Source organism: Mytilus californianus, unplaced genomic scaffold, assembly GCF_021869535.1.
Source record: "Mytilus californianus isolate M0D057914Y unplaced genomic scaffold, xbMytCali1.0.p SCAF_1, whole genome shotgun sequence".
NCBI lineage: Eukaryota > Metazoa > Mollusca > Bivalvia > Mytilida > Mytilidae > Mytilus > Mytilus californianus.
Window position 1 is genome coordinate 45,064,382 of NW_026262581.1, and position 17,790 is coordinate 45,082,171.

The following is a 17,790-nucleotide window of genomic DNA, read 5'->3' on the forward strand; positions in this document are numbered from 1 at the left end:
TGGAAATGTAAACAATTAAATAGTAACAGTCCATACTATAATGAATAAGTTTCACAATAATCCTAATAAAAAGGATTCTCTGATCAATAATCACTGGCAGATTCAATTTTGAAGTAAATTATCTGACTCAATAGAAAATACTTTTTGCATTCTATTTTTGTGTAGATTTTGGCATGGAAAGACAAATTTAACTAAAAATGAATTAATTTTAATCTGAAACACAATATAAGAATTAATATTCCAAATATATGATTTTGGTCTTGGTTAAGAGTGTCTTTGAAATATATATATGTATTTGGTTGAATAAATCCCCTGCATTTGATTGACTTGCAGGGTCAAACATTAAAGTTGTCAAAGCCTACTTGAATTCAAATATTATAGAGTCTATATCATATACAAATGTACTTGAAACATTTGTCAACAATTTTTGTATTTTGGTATGTTGAAAATGTTATCCAGCGCTATTAGGTGCTGTTGAAGCCATTTTGATATGATATTGCGAATTTTACATGTTTTTGTACAATATTTCATCAATAGATATCTCAAACCAAAATCAAAATTAATTTCTATCCGGAAAAAATAATAAAAACTTAAACTTCCAACACATTGTTGTTTCAGTTGAAAATGTCCTTCTCATACATTTTTGGGATGAATACTCAAATTTTGACCAAAATTTTCAAAATTGTGGTTTTCTGTTGTCTTTAGTCTATTATTTATTTTTATTGAAAATGTCATTTTATTGTAAGAATCTTAAAGTACATAAATGGAGCTGTGAAACTGTGAATTTGAGTATAAAGAATAAAAAACTATTTGAAAAGGACTCTTGTGTGAAATAGATTCAGAGTAAATTGAACCATTAATTGATTCTGCGTTCATACAGTGCAAGATGCATATTTTCTTAATGAGTCTTATTGATAAAATGTTTACATATATATGTCATTTTCTATAAGATGCTATCCTTTTTTGGCTCTAAAACTATAAATATTCATCTATAATATTCTTCCATGGTAAGTTAAAAAAGACTCATTTAGAAAATTTAAAAAGAGTTTGTAGAAGATTTTGTTGCAAAGGGTACTTTTTTTCTTCTTTTTATAGGGAATTATGTAAGAGGACTTTGTGTGGGTTTCTTTTCAAAGAGTACTTTCCATTACTATTTTAAACTAATATTTCAACCAAAAAAGAATATTCTTGGATACTTTTTTTTTCTATAGACAAAAAGGGATGGCCTTTAAGTGTATATTTGTTTTATAAACATTCAAAAATGTTGATAGTTGTAAAAGAATGTTGCATCAGTCTTTACTAAATCATATATAATTGAAGTTATAAAAGACCAAAAGTTACTATTTCATATTTCCTAGTAATGGTTTGTTTAATACACTACTGGTATGGGAACAAGTTTGTCCGCAAGTGAGACTGATTAATCAGTAAGTAGATAAGGTTAACTATAAATAGAACAATCAGATAATCTGAACCTATGCTATTGATTACATCTCTTCTATAAAAGCATGCAAAGCAAACCTTTGATCAACTTGCTTGCTATGTTTGCTTGGATGTTTGCAAACAATAGGTAGGTGAAGCTCCAGTCAGTTTTATATATACTGGGATTTGATTGGACAATAAAAATTGACATGCAATGAAGTTAATGTTTATTGTCCAATCAAATTCCATTATATAGTAAACAGACTGAAACAGACTACCTACCTTTTGTTTACAAACATCCAAACAAACATAGCAAGCAAGTTGATCAAAGGTTTGCTTTGCATGCTTTTATAGTAGAGCTGTAATTGAGTATGAGGGTAAAAATTGATAAATTAAAATCAGACTTAGATAATGACGACAAACACAAACAGTTATCTGATTATGATATAAAGATAGATTTCCTGTTTTCAATATTTCAATATTTTACCTTATGATTTAAAAAAGTCCAAGCATTACTTTTAAATTTGTGATTAATTATAAGTATTACAATTACATATTTAATTACTCTAAGTGAGAAAGTGAGAGTTCTCTTTTGGACAAAGATATTTACTGTATTGTCATTTGCATTCTCTATATCAATTGTTTCTTTTACAGGTCAGAGTTTGGCAGACCATTAAGGAACACATGCTATCTATTTTTACTTGCATCTCTTAAAAAAAAAGATTTACATAGGACATCATGGAACATATCTATTTTACTAGTTTCTTTTAGAGATAAGAGTTTGTCTTACTAGAAAGGAACATGCTATATCATACTCATAAATTTCTGATAAGAATTTGTCAAAACATCATGGAACAGACTATATTTCACAACTTCATACTTGTGTTATTTGTGTACAGCAGTTATTCATTCCATGTTAATATGGCTGAATCAAGTCAATTCTCATGTACAAAACAAAATCTCAAAGGAGAGCTACATGTGGATTGTTCTGAGAAGATCTTGTTTAGAATTCCAAAATTACCAACAAACACTGATCATCTTAACTTACAATACAACTATCTTTATTTCATACCAAACAAAGTGTTTAAATATATGAGGAATCTTAAAGTATTAGATTTATCCTATAATAATCTACATTTCATAAAAAAAAGATCATTTAATGGACTTCGGAAGCTGAAGAAACTTAAACTCAACAATAACCATCTGATATATAATTCCAGGACATTTCCATTAAGAAGCTTTCAGTCGATGAAATCACTTGAAATGCTTTTAGTGCAAAATAATAATAAAAGGGGATCTCAAGTTTTTCCAGCTAAAACAATAGAACATCTATCAAAGCTTGAAAGTTTAGCATTGGACATAAACAGTTTTGTACCAAACATATCCCTTTTTGAAAAAGAATATTCTAAACTTCTTAACCTTCGTTCAGTCCATTTAAATATGGAACACTATTCATTTGACACATCTGAATACAGCTACATAAACAGATCTCACACATTTATAAATATACCTAATTTAACACATTTATACATCTTTCACTTCCCAATATATAATTTTAGACCATATTTGGAATTTTCGATACCCAAAATTTTAAAATTTTTACAAATTAATTTTTTCCAAAAAATATACATGCTTACACAAATTTTCGGATTGATTTCTGAACTGTCACGAACATCAATTGAAATTCTTATACTGCAAAATTTGCATTTTACCCCAAACTGGTATCCTGATTGCATCAGTGAACTTTTATACACAGTTTTAAGTGCAACCTCTATTCGTCAACTACGCTTATCAAAAGTGTATGGCTTGAATTTAAATTGTGTTCGTTCACAACCAGTCATTAAAGCACCACCACTTCTTCAAATTCTAAATTTGACCAGCAATAATTTTTCTTGGACAACACTTGAACTTAATTCTGTTGTATCACTAAACTTAAAACATAACAAACTCGGAAATTACCTAGCAAACAATAATTACACGACAACACAAACAAGTAAACTTGAAAACATATGTCTATCACATAATTCAATATATAAGCTTAATACACAAATATTCAAAGGTCAACCTTACTTAAAACACATTGACCTAAGTTTTAATTTTATTTCAAACATCAGTTTTGATCTTTCTCATTTAGAGAAATTAAGAATTTTGAATCTCGCAAACAACAAAATAAAATTCTTAAATGAACAATCAAGGAAAAAAATTGATGAACTGCTTCAGAAAAACAACAATACAAAAATTTATCTTCTTAACAACCCACTGGAATGCACATGCTACACAGTTGCATTTTTTAAGTGGATGATGCAAATTTCTCAACACTTTATCAAATACTCTAAATATCAATGTACTTATAAAAATGGAACCATATCAAAAGCAAATTCATTTGCAAAAGTAATACCTTTTCTGGAACAAGACTGCATAAAAGCACAGCATGATTCTACATGGATTTTTAGCTTGTCATTGATTGTCTTTGGTGTAATAGCAGCAATACTAGTTTCCTTAGCAGTTTTGATGTATAGACAAAGATGGAAACTCCATTATCTCTACTATACAGCAAAAATGAAATATATGTCTAACAAGACCAGAGAAGTAGATGAGAATGAATACACTTACGACGCATTCATATCTTACGCAGATGAAAATCGAATATTCATTACAGACAGCTGTATCCAAAATCTAGAACAAAACAGAAACTTGAAGTTGTGTATTCATGAGAGGGATTTCATTCCTGGTCACGATATAATAAACAATGTGATCAATGCAATACAAACCAGTCGAAAAACAATCTGTATCATAACCAGATCTTTTCTCAAGTCCGAGTTCTGTATGTTTGAGTTTAACATGGCATTAATGGAAAGTATTCATTCAAGGAATGGAAAAAATGTCCTCCTACTTGTCTTCTATGAAAAACTGTCAGCAAGAGAGTTGCCATTAATTTTGTATGAACACATTCAGAAACAATCATATATTCAATACCCAAACAACATAATGGGCAATGCAATTTTCTGGGAAAAAATGAATGATGCTATTCATGCGTAAGTCATTATTAATGGATAAAATAGACTAACATTATAAAAAGCAGAAGTGTTAATTCCAATAACAACATTTATGGATTAACATCATTATAAATTTCAATAAATAAAGTTGGTCAGAGAGTGTAAGTCAAGTCGCTCAGAAGTTACTACATCTGAAGAACTGAAAAAGCTGGTAAGAAACTATTATATCTGAAAAACCAGTGAAGCTGGTTAGAGACTATTACATCTGAAGAACCCCAGAAGCTGGTTACAGACTGTTACATCTGAATAACCAGTGAAGCTAATTAGAGACTATTACATCTTAAAAGTACCAGTAAAGCTGGTTAGAGACTATAACATCTGAAGAACCAGTGAAGCTGATAAGAGACTATTACATCTGAAGAACCAGTGAAACTGATTAGAGATTATAAATTAATTTTTCAGACTTGTTCTGGACTTCATATCTTTGGAAAACTTTTTTTTCTCATTTAATATATATTGTATAAAAACATTTAAATGTGAAAAATCTTGATCAATCAATCCAAAATATCCAATTACTTAAAAAAAGAGAGAAAAGCTACCAAGAGGTTCAAGAGAGTTCAACAAAAAACAGTCAACACCACAACAAAAATAAAAGCACTGAGTTCCATTGTCCCAAGTGATGCACACATTTTATCTGTCCCATGACAATAACTCAAAAAAAAATTTTAGTTCTTTAAAAACTTTTGATTAATATCTTACAGAAATGAAAATTTGAAAACTCTAAGGCTAGAATTTTTTTTAACTTGTTGGTTTATGGATCCGCTGACCCTTTTTTTCCAATTTTCAGAAAGAAAAAAAATTAACATTTCATGCTTTTTCATTCCTGCAGACCCTAAGAAATACATTATCCATGGAATATGAATAAAAATATCTGCCTAGCAGCATTTTCCTGAAATTAAACGCAAGGCTGTCAGAGTGACAGCAAACCAAATTTTTTAATATTTATTTGTGTCTTGGCATTTTTCAATATCACAAGGACCATAACTCCTGAACAGTAAAAGTGACAATCATCAATATTGAACTTGACTTCCATTTTGTCATCAGTAACAACATATTAAAATTTGAAACGCTTTGGTTGAACGGTTCATGAGTTAAAGCACAGACACGACTGGAAACACCATTTTTCAATCTTTCAAGAACCATAACTCCTGAACAGTGAAAGTGAAAATCGTCAATATCGAACTTGACCTTCATTTTGTCATCAGTAACAAAATATTAAAATTTGAAAAGCTTTGGTTGAACGGTTCATGAGTTAAAGCACAGACACGACTGGAAACCCCATTTTTCAATCTTTCAAGAACCAGAACTCCTGAATGGTGAAAGTGAAAATCCTCAATATCGAACTTGACCTCCATTTTGTCATCAGTAACAACATATTAAAATTTGAAAAGCTGTTTGGCAGCCGCCCGCCTGCGTTACATCCCCAAATCTATAACGGATTTTTCCTTCAGAAATCCGGTTAAAAATGATTACACATTGTGTTTTAAAAAAAAATAATATCTAAAAATAATCCTTAGTGTTTGCATTTCTAAAAATAGACAATCAAAACTGACCTTGAAATGTTTTTGGTGCAATTATTTTACAAAACGAAACCTGTGTTAAAAACCCATTACAATATTTTTTGTTATAATTCTGTAAGATTTTTCATCTCATAGATGAAATGAATCCTTTGAAACAGGAAAGAAGTCAAGTTAAAAGAAAAAGATATCCACAAATAATTGGGAATTTTCTTATTTCATAGAATGAAAAAAATGTTCATCCATTTGGATATAAAAAAACAGGATAAACTAACAAAGGATGAAACTGATATCCTTGTCTTTCCGGTGGACGGCTCTACTTTGTTAAAGGCATTGATAGTCAAGCGTTATTTTCGTGCAACGTGATTGCAATTTTTATTTCACAAGCTTTTGTGCTTGAATATGATTATTGACCATGTCTCCTTAAATTTGATAAAAAGCAACATATTGCTGTTTTTTTTCATTCTTAAAATGACCATTTTATTTTCCTGTTTTTCAGTAGACATACCCCCCTCCCCCCTTTTACAAACTTATATGGATATGACCATGGGATGCCTTTTATGTTTTAAACATCTGAGCAATAATATTTGGAACTAAGAAATTATGACAAAAAAGCATAACAAAAATATTGTTAGTAAGCTGAAAGATATATATTTTTATATACATATTTCTGTCTTGTAAGAATTTTTTTTCTTTTTTTTCCTGACCAACTGACCCTACTTTTTCACATAAAAAAATCCATAAACCATCATACTAAAAAAAATTTCCATACAATTAATATTTCCAAGGGACATAATTCTTTTAAAAATTGTTGATCGGCACTGATTTTCTAAATTGTAAGAGACATCGCTGATATAAACCTTTGATATGAATCAAATATATATCTGTCAAGAATTGTACACATATGAGCACTTAAAATGCAATTTTTCATATAAATAATATTTCCAAGGGACATAACTTAAAATAAAATGCTTCGCTGGGCGCAGCTTGATACGACCGCAGAGGTCGAACCCTGAACAGTTGGGGCAAGTATGGACACAACATTCAAGCTTGATACAGCTCTGAATTTGGATTGTGATTAAATATTTGACACAGCATAGGTTTCTGACACAGAAAGAATGTGGTCTAAGAACTTCAATTTTTTTAATTTACCTATTATGGTCCAATGTCCAAAATCAAAATACATGGTTAGATTCAGCATATCAAAGAACCCCATATATTCAATTTTTGTTGAAATCAAACAAAGTTTAATTTTGGACCCCAACTTGGACAAACTTGAAAACTGGTCCCATAATCAAAAATCTAAACACATGTTTAGATTCAGCATATCAAAGTACCCGAAGAATTCAATTTTTGTTAAAATCAAACTAAGTTTAATTTTGGACCCTTTGGACCTTAATGTAGACAAATTTAAAAAACGGGACCCAAAATTAAAAATCTAAAAACACGGTTAGATTTGGCATATCACAGAACCCCAATAATTCAATTTTTGATGAAATCAAACAAAGTTTAATTTTGGACCCTTTTGACCTCAATATAAACCAATTTGATAGCGGGCCCACAAATAAAAAATCTAAATACATGGTAAGATTCAGCATATCAAAGAACCCCATATATTCATTTTTTGTTGAAATCAAACAAAGTTTAATGTTGGACCCCAATTTGGACCAACTTGAAAACTGGGCCAAAAATCTAAAATCTAAATACATGTTTAGATTCAGCATATCAAAGAACCCCATATATTCAATTTTTGTTGAAATCAAACAAAGTTTAATTTTGGACCCCAACTTGGACCAACTTGAAAACTGGGCCCATAATCAAAAATCTAAACACATGTTTAGATTCAGCATATCTAAGAACCCTAAGAATTCAATTTTTGTTAAAATCAAACTAAGTTTAATTTTGGACCCTTTGGACCTTAATGTAGACCAATTTAAAAAACGGGACCCAAAATTAAAAATCTAAATACACGGTTAGATTCGGCATATCAAAGAACCCCAATAATTCAATTTTTGATGAAATCAAACAAAGTTAAATTTTGGACCCTTTGGACCTCAATGTGGACCAATTTAAAAACGGGGCCCAAAATCCAAAAACTTAATACACGGTTAGATTCAGCATATTAAAGAACCCCAAGAATTCAAGAATAAAACCCCATTGAAATTGATCAAGAAATAAGCAATTTATACGAAGTATCTTCTTTTGCACAATACTGTGCAATTGAATATTTCTTGCTATTGCGCAATACTGTTTAATTGACAATTTCTTGCTATTGCGCAATATTGTGCTATTGGATATTTCTTGCTATTGTGCAATACTGTTAAATTGAAGATTTCTTGCTATTGCGCAATACTGTGCAATTGAAGATTTCTTGCTATTGTGCAATACTGTGCAATTGAAAATTTCTTGCTATTGCACAATACTTATTATATAATAATTTACACATCCTGTTTGGTGTGTATCTCCTACCATATCATTATTATTTGCTTTTAAATATAAATCAGAAATAACCAAATTAAAATGGAAAATTTTAAAAGAAAAAAAAAAGGAATAAAAAAAAAAAAAAAAAAAAAAATCCCCCCCCCAAATTTTTTGAACCCCCTTATGATTCATCACCCCCAAACTCAATCCCAGCCTTCCCTTTGTGGTATGGTACCTTGCAGTACAATTTCAGAGAGATCCATACACTTGAACACAAGTTATTGTCTGGAAACTAGAAAAATGCTTATTTTTGGCCCCTTTTTGGCCCCCAATTCCTAAACGTTTCGGGCAATTACCTCCAAACTCAATTCCAGCTTTCCCTTTGTGATATGGAACCTTGTAGTACAATTTCAGAAATATCCAAACACTTACACACAAGTTATTGTCATGAAACTAGAAAAATGCTTGTTTTTTGCCCCTTTTTTGGCCCCTAATTCCTAAAATTTTGAGGCAATTACCCCCAAAATCAATTACAGCCTTCCCTTTGTGATATGGAACCTTGTGGTACAATGTCAGAGAGATCCATACACTTACACACAAGTTATTGTCTGAAAGTTACAAAAATGCTTATTTTGGCCCCTTTTTGGCCCCTAATTCCTTAACTGTTGGTACCATAACCCCCAAAATCAATCCCAACCTTCCTTTCGTGGTATTGAACCTGATGGTGAAATTTCATGGAGATCCATTCACTTAAACTAAAGTTAGAGTGCGAAAACCAATGTGTCTTCGGACGACGCCGGACGACGACGACGACGACGACAACGACGACGACGACGACGACGACGACGCCAACGTCATACCAATATACGACCAAAAAATTTTTAATTTTTGCGGTCGTATAAAAAAAAAATTGATTGGCACCGATTTGTTTTGCATTATCGGAAAAACATCTAGAACAAGAATATCTATACAAAGGACAGGAAACCATGCCCTACTAACATTATCACATTTCCATGTTCAGTGAACTGTGAAGTTTAAGTAAAAACCCTACTTTGAAAAATATTTTTAAAAGTTCACATCATAATGAACATGTGTGCTTAGTTTCAAGATGATGTGACCACAACACAATGGTAAACTCCCTAAAACCTTTTTTTTTTTAAATCTGATACTGAACTTGCTAAAAGTAGAATGGATGCACAGACCAAAAAAAACACAATGCCCTCTACTATCCTGAGCAGGGCATAAGGAGAACATATTTACCTTTTCAGTCTGTAAGCTCTGTACAGTAGATTTGAGTTCCTCTTCCCTCTCAGCTAATTTTTTCTGCAATTCTGTTGACAAAGTTTGTAGTTTTTCTTTTTCCATTGTTAAATTTTCTTTTTGTTCCATGACTTCTTTCAGCTGAGGAATAAAAATAAATGAATATTTTAAATTAGTTAAGAGCAGCACTGTTTGACCTGAAAACAAATGGTAAATTTTAGAGATGTCACATAAACTCTTTCTAAAATATATATAAATGGATTCACTTACAAAAAAATACTTCATTTATTTCAATATTTATTAATGCTTTATCTTGTTTCTGTGTTTAGGAAAGACAAAACTAAAGTGCATGTGTCGCTCACCTGCATCTTCAACAATGGCTACTTTTTTGTAAAAATCATCATGAAAGGGCATTAACTTCAATAAGCAGTCGACTGATGATTTCGATCATGTTGACTTATTTGTAGATCTTGTCCTGCTGATCAATTTTTCATTTTAAAGTTTCTATCATTCTATTATAGTTTTTTGAGATATTAGGCAAAGATGCATAAAACTGGTAAAGAATCGTCATTAAAGAGCAATAACTCCAATAAGGAGTCGTCTGAAGATTTTAGCCATGTTACCTTATTTGTAGATCTTGTATTGTAATCATTTTTCCTAATAAAAGTTTCTTTGTTACTATTATAATTTTCAAAATAATAGACAAAAATTAAAAAAAATTGATAAAATTTCACTTTTAATGGCAACAATTCCTACAAGAAGTCGTCTGACAGTTTTGGCGTAAATGGACAGCAGGTAGATCTCAACATTTTCAATATTTTTACCCTGTTAGATTTTCTCTATTCATAGCGGTTTTAAAGATGATAGACAAAACTTGCAGTTTACCACTATCTTCTATTGTTAGCTATGTGGGCCATCTTGGTTGGCAGGCGGGATCATCAAACTCATTTTTTAAACTAGAAACCCAAATAATGATTGTGGCCAAGTTTGATAGGGCACAGGACATTTGCGCTTTTTTACCTGTAACACGATAGGACAGTTGCGCTCCAAACACTATGAACATTTGCACTTTTTTACCTGTAACACGATAGGACAGTTGCGCTCCAAACACTATGAACATTTGCGCTTTAAATTTTCATACACCTGTATCAAGTTGACCGGACATTTGCGCTTTTTACCTATAGTCGTCTACCTGTAATTTTAATGAGTTGTAATCATTACGTAAATAAATTCAACTTATATTTGTGGTTAGTTAGTTCACATTGACATAGTCTTAAACATAGAGTTTTAAGTTATAGACCAGTAAAGGAAAAAAATGTATATGTCACAAGGATTCTTATCATTGAACAACAGTCGGTTAATTACATTAAAATTTGTTATATTGATGAACAGGTACCTCAGTCAAGATTTGAGAAAGAGAAACTAGTGAAATGTGGGCGAAATACCAGTCAAGACAGATTACAAGAGCTATACTTGTTCATTCCCTAAGCTTCAGATATCAAGCGAAAACTGACCTGTGATGACTATACGTGTCTTTATGTCTTTAAAATATTTACTTTTAGCTATATATAACTATATTCAAATTGATGTGCTATGAAATGACTTTTAAACACGAATGTGCTATGAAATGACTATTAAATTTTAACCTTAATGAAAATTATGACTTTAACTCTGCCAGGTCAAACCTACCGGTCCTAAGCCCGGATAAAATAGGAGGGATGTCATAAGAAGCAAATATTGTAAAAGTGCAAATGTCCATTCAAAAAAGCGCAAATGTCCTATGAAAAAGCGCAAACGTCCCGCGCCGGTTTGATTACATTTGGCCTAGTAGTTTCAGAGGAGAAGAATTTTGTAATAGTTTATGACGATGACGGATGAAGGATGCCAAGTGATGAGAAAATCTCACTTAGCCTTTTGGCCAGGTGAGCTAAAAATGAGACTGCTTTGGTGGTTTCATGTTCACTTGGAGTGAAAGAGGTAAAAGTCTTATTTCTTGTCTAGTATTTGCTCTATTCCACTAGAGATGCAGCTCTCAGGAGTAAGATTAAAATTACTCAATAAAGAGTCAGAAAAGAGGGGAATGTATTCCTACACCCTCACCCTTTTCAAACTGTGTGATTGGTTGACCATTGTTGATGGGTTCATTATAACCTGTAAATGTTTATTTTGTTTATTTTGTTTATCTTGTATTGTTGTGTTGCTGTATCATTGATGTTCACCCCACATTTCTTGTTATTCCTACTGAAATGGTTACCACTGTGTTTGTATAATAGTACAGTTACAATACCAACATTGCGGTAATCCTTTTTTTTTAAGTAGTATTCAGTATAAGAACATGTTAATGCGATATGAATATAAACCCTGCTTTGTACTAAACCTGTACTCTGCATTGTCAATATAATAGCTCACAAGGAAACACACAGAATGTAAATTGCTCTGAGCCTGGACATACTGAAAATAAATTCTACAAAATCTATATTGAAAGAAAAATACAGTCAGCTATAATCACAGACATGATACAGGAACATATGACAGGGATACCTTATCTGTTATTAAAGTAATATTATTTTACCTGATTGTTCAATTGTTGTTCTGTTGATGATGACTTTTGTTGATAAGATTCTGTCTCTTTCTTTAATGATGTCACTTCCTGTTGGTGTGCTACCTGAGCCTATGGAATATAAATAAAACCGATCTCAGTTTGGTAATATAGATTTTTATTTTCTTTGTAGTGTTTTGTGAATTTAAATGTCTTTTTATCATCTTTGTTTTTTGCCATGACATTGTCAGATTCTTCGACTTTCTTAATTTGAATGTCCCCTTGGTATTTTCTGCCATTTTTTTTCAAATAGCCTTATATCCCCTCCCTTTCCTTTTTTCTGAAAACCTACACACATTTGTATTCTATGTAAAAGTGAAGTAAATGAACTTTAGAGTATCAGTATTTCTTTATACCTGTTATGTAAAAAGTTTAACATCAAGAATTCTGGAACCCATCAGCCAAACTTTCTAACAAAGTACAAAACTGGCTAACACATGAAAACCTTTCTCATGATACATTTCTAAGGTATTGTGAGATGAGCATTACCAATGCTATAAGCCTTATGATTGTTGTTTTTTCTATGAAATTGTTAAATATCCTGATAGTAAGTTCTAAGAAAAGTTGTACTAGAGGCTCCAAGGAGCCTGTGTCGCTCACCTGATATTTTTGTTGACAATTGATGCATGAAATAATGTAACAATAAAACATTTTTTAAAGAAAACTTTGTGGATCAAAATCTAATCTTTCTTGTGATTTAACTGCTTTCAACCAGTTTATTATCTTCAGTTTTCAAGTTTAAAACACACTTTTCAAGTATTTTGTGTTGCTCTCTAATGAACATACATTTTTATATATATTTGTTCTAAATCATTACTGGTAAAGGATGCAGATATTATCAAGTACAAAATAATATTCCTTATCACTTGTTATATATTTATTTTATCAATAAATATTCATGAAAGTTATTTTTAAGAACATAGATAAATGATATGAAAATTTTTTGTCGTCAGAAATATATTTATCAATAACAAATCAAGAATACCGAAAATTTGTGTTAAAGCATTCAGAAGAATATCTCATGAACCTTTTGTAACAAACGCTGGAAAATATGAATGTTGGGTTGTCAGATCTGTCTGAAAATTTCAGTGCAGATGGTTTCAACCTGATGAACATTTTAAGCCGTCAGATTGCTTTAAATGCTTTAAAAGTTTCAAATATACAAGCCAAAAACTGCATTATACACCTATGTTCTATTTTTAGCCATGTCGGCCATGCAGGCAAGGTCATCAGACACATTTTATAAACTAGATACCCCAATGATGATTGCGGCCAAGTTTGGTTAAATTTGTCTCAGTAGTTTTAGGAGAAGATTTTTGTAAAAAGATTACAAAAATTTACATAAATTGTTAAAAATTGACTATAAAGAGCAATAACTCCTTAAGGGGACAGTTGACAATTTTGGTCATGTTGACTTGTATATAGATCTCACTTTGCTGAACATGATTGCTGCTTACAGTTTATCTCTATCTATTTAATAATATTCAAGATGATAACCAAAAACTGCAAAATTTCCTTAAATACCAATTCAGGGGCAGCAACCCAACAATAGGTTGTCTGATTCGTCTGAAAATTCATGAGCATGTAGATCTAAACCAGTTTTACCCCAGTCAGGTTTGCTCTAAATGCTTTAATTTCAGAGATATAAGCCAAAAACTGCATTTTACTCCTCTGTTCTATTTTTAGCCATGTCCGCCATCTTAGTTGGCAGGCGGGGTCATCGGACACATTCTATAAACAAGATACCCCAATGATGATTGTGGCCAAGTTTAATTAAAATTTTCTCAGGAGTTTCAGAGGAGAAGATTTTTGTAAAAGATTAAAACAAAATCCTTAAAATTACCAATTCAGGGGCAGCAACCCAACAACAGAATGTCCGATTCATCTAAAAATTTCAGGGCAGATAGATCTTGACCTAATAAACAATTTTACCCTTTCAGATTTGCTCTAAATGCTTTGGTTTCAGAGATATAAGCCAAAATCTACATTTTACCCCTATGTTCTATTTTTAACCATGGCGGCCATCTTGGTTGGTTTGCCGGGTCACTGGACACATTTTTTAAACTAGATACCCCAAGTTTGGTTTAATTTGGCCAAGTAGTTTCAGAGGAGAAGATTTTTGTAAAAGTTACCGACGACGGACGACAACGACGGACGACGACTGACGCCAAGTGATGAGAAAAGCTCACTTGGCTCTTTGGGCCAGGTGAGCTAAAAATGAGAAGTGTAACTTAGTCTACAAATTCTTTATTCAAAAACTGATTTCAATACAAAAACATGGGAAGCAGGCATTCTTAAAGTCCAATAACATTAATTAAAACATTAGTCATTAAGATTTTTCCTACAGTGAAAAGTGCTCAATTTTCATGACACTTTCCTAAAACTCTTTTTAAGAATTAGATATTTGACTTTCAATTATAATTTAAACCTAGTTATCTCCCTTGCTAAGTCGAAAACCAGAGCAACAGTGAGATATCAAACATAATCATTGATAGTTTGAAATATAATAATGTTCAAGCTTAATTTTTTTTACCTATGACAAGTATCAATAAATCAAAACCCAAATAAATATTAATACTATACACCTATCAATATTCACTGTCCTACATTCTATCGATACTTATATTTTGGCATTGCACAAGATCATGTTTTTCTCTGACTGGTAATGACGTCTTTACACTAAATCCATAGGATGTTGGATGTGTACTGATTGATATTCTAGTCTTAGATACATGATTCTTTTATTAGTTGTTATTGGCTTTAAACTAGCTTTCAGTAACTGCGAGTACTCTTAGATCTGTACTTTTTGTCTTTCATGTTTTTGTTAGTTTTTTAAGTGCTTTGTATCAAACTTGTGAGTTCAGCCCTTTTCAACTGATTTTTATAGTTTGTTCTTATGTTGTGCTGTTACACCAATGTCATACGTTAGGGGAGGGGTGTGCAATCTCAAACATGTTTAACCCTGCCACATTCTCTATGTGCCTGTGTCAAGTCAGGAGCATGTAAATCAGTGGTTGTTGTTTGTTGCTGTGCATCATCTTTGTTTTTCGTTATTGTTTTGCACATAAATCAGGTCATTAGTTTTCTCGTTTGAATTGTTTTACATTTGCCATTTCAGAGCCTTTTATAGCTTGTTATGAAGTATGAGTTTAGCTAATTGTTGAAGGCTGTACAGTGACCTATAGTTGTTAACTTCTACACCATTTTGTCTTTGGTGGAGAGTTGTCATACCACATTCTCTTATTTTCATAAGTTAGAAGGAGAGAATCATATGTAATTCCATATTTCATATTACATGCAAGAAACAGGGATTAAAAATTGCTATTCCTTAAATCTTCATTGCTACACTCCTTAAATCCTAGTGAAAAAAATCTCAACTACAATCATAAACAAGTTGAAAGTTGGCACTGCAAACAGAAGCTAACTGGACTGCACATCTATTGAGAGAATAATAAATGCTATACATATATGATTTGTCTTGTTTTTCAATGGTTCAAAATACTGGAATGTTTAGAGGGACAAAATAACTAATATTGCTACTTTTTCATCTGTATAAATGAGTGACAATCCATAATGGGATGCCAAAGTTATCATCCTAAAACATGAAGAAGTGAGGACTATATTCTCCAGGGAGAATAAAAAGTTAGCAATCTAGAAACCAATATTTTTACCAATACTTTCTCCAGAGCTTCATTATCAAAAAAACCTATTGGGGCAAACATTTTCAACAAATTGACAGGAGTTATTGTTAAAAATAAATCTTGAAATTTTGTGAGTTGACCTCAAGTTGGCCCCTTATATTCAGGAAAATCAATCTATATATGCATGCAATACATGCCAATGGACATAAAAAAACATAAATCAATCATATATTTAAGAATCATAAAAGCATTATTAAATCTGCTAGCATACTCCAACATATTCATAAAATTTTTGGGAAAAAAAACAAAATCAGTATTTACCTGATTATAATCTGAAGCTTTGGTATCAAGTGCCAACTTGGTATCTGACAGTGATTTCTTTGTATTGACTACTTCCTGTGATAACTCACTAATCTGTATCTCTTTCTTTTTACCTTCTGTCACCTTAAAAACAAAGTCAATATAGAATTAGTACCGGTTTTGATATCTTTCCGAATAATAGCTTTATCTTTGAAATAAACAAATTGAAATACACAAATTGAAACACATACATAATATAGTAAATTATTCAGAGAAAAATTTTGGAACTAAAACATGTGATTTGTTTAATATGAAATTTCACCAGGAAAATGACAAGCTTCAATCTTCAAAATATATAAAAGCCTTTGCTTTGTGCCAAGGAACATAATGTTACAATTTCATGAAAATCAGTAAAGTGTAACTAAAGATATTGTGGATAAACCCATGGTGTTTATAAATAACCTGACAGCAAAGTAAAACAAATACTACATAAACAAAATAACATTCATAGAATGGCTACTTTAAGGAAACATTTACATAATATCAGCATCATTGAAATGACTGACGACAGACATTATACCTTTACTTTGAACCACTTTCAAATTAAAGTCGTCATTAAAATCAGATTTTACATGGCATCAACCCTCCTCAACCTTTTATATGACAGCCATACATAACTTCAAATTATTGATGCCTATGAAGCAAAGTTCAATATACACATCATCTTAATCAGAACTTGATCACTTGACGTGTTTTACATATATTTATTTACCAAGAACTCATTGTGTTCTGTTAGTTTTTTGTTTTCTTTGGCTTTTTTCTCTACCACTGCATTCAGCTTACTTATTTCTGTGGTTAGATTCTTTTTTGTCTGAAAAAAAAACATGTATGTCTTTGAAATAAAAAATCTTCTTATTTTCAAAATTTGTAAAATCAGTAAAATAACAATATGTGTTGATTAACTGACTGTTAATTGCTTAACCTCAAATGGCAAATTATTTCTATTGATTAACTGACTGTTAATTGCTTAACCTCAAATGGCAAATTATTTCTATTGATTAACTGACTGTTAATTGCTTAACCTCAAATGGCAAATTATTTCTATTAAAACCTATGCATCTGATAGATATAATTTCATTGCATATTTTCTCATTCTGTAAAATAAAAAAAAAAATTAGAAGTTCATGTATTTGTTGAATTTTCGGCAATCTAAGTTTTCAAACTCTGCAACAACAAATGCCATTTTTAAAATTTAATGAGAGCTTGTTTTCAAAGAATCAAACATTGCTTATTTATTTTTGGTGAAGATGCATTAAAGCAACATTAAATAGTCACAAGAAATACTCTGAATTGAGGATTTATTCACAATTAGAGCCCTTTTCCAAATGCTTGTAATGTAAAGGTTTGGTTAACTTGCTTGCTTTGTTTGTATAAATGTTTGCTCAAGCATTATAATTAAGATTGACATCTGCAATCAATAGATAGGCGTGGCTTCAGCTTGTATACATTATACTTAAATGTTAGTGAGTATAATGCAGAGTATAATGTATACAAGCTGAAGCCCCGCCTATCTATTG

At 31.2% G+C, this 17,790-nt stretch overlaps 1 protein-coding gene across 4 annotated transcripts in view; it reads right to left on the minus strand.

The window, feature by feature from the left end:
• LOC127701605 (early endosome antigen 1-like) overlaps positions 1–17,790 on the minus strand; it is a 93,895-nt gene that overhangs the window by 41,435 nt on the left and 34,670 nt on the right. For all 4 annotated transcript variants that reach the window (XM_052205594.1, XM_052205586.1, XM_052205577.1 and 1 more), the window contains 4 exons: positions 16,986–17,084; positions 16,235–16,357; positions 12,246–12,344; positions 9,674–9,814 (listed from right to left, as the gene is read on the minus strand). In XM_052205594.1, the coding sequence (XP_052061554.1) occupies positions 9,674–9,814; positions 12,246–12,344; positions 16,235–16,357; positions 16,986–17,084 (462 nt within the window). The remainder of the gene's footprint in view (positions 1–9,673; positions 9,815–12,245; positions 12,345–16,234; positions 16,358–16,985; positions 17,085–17,790) is intronic.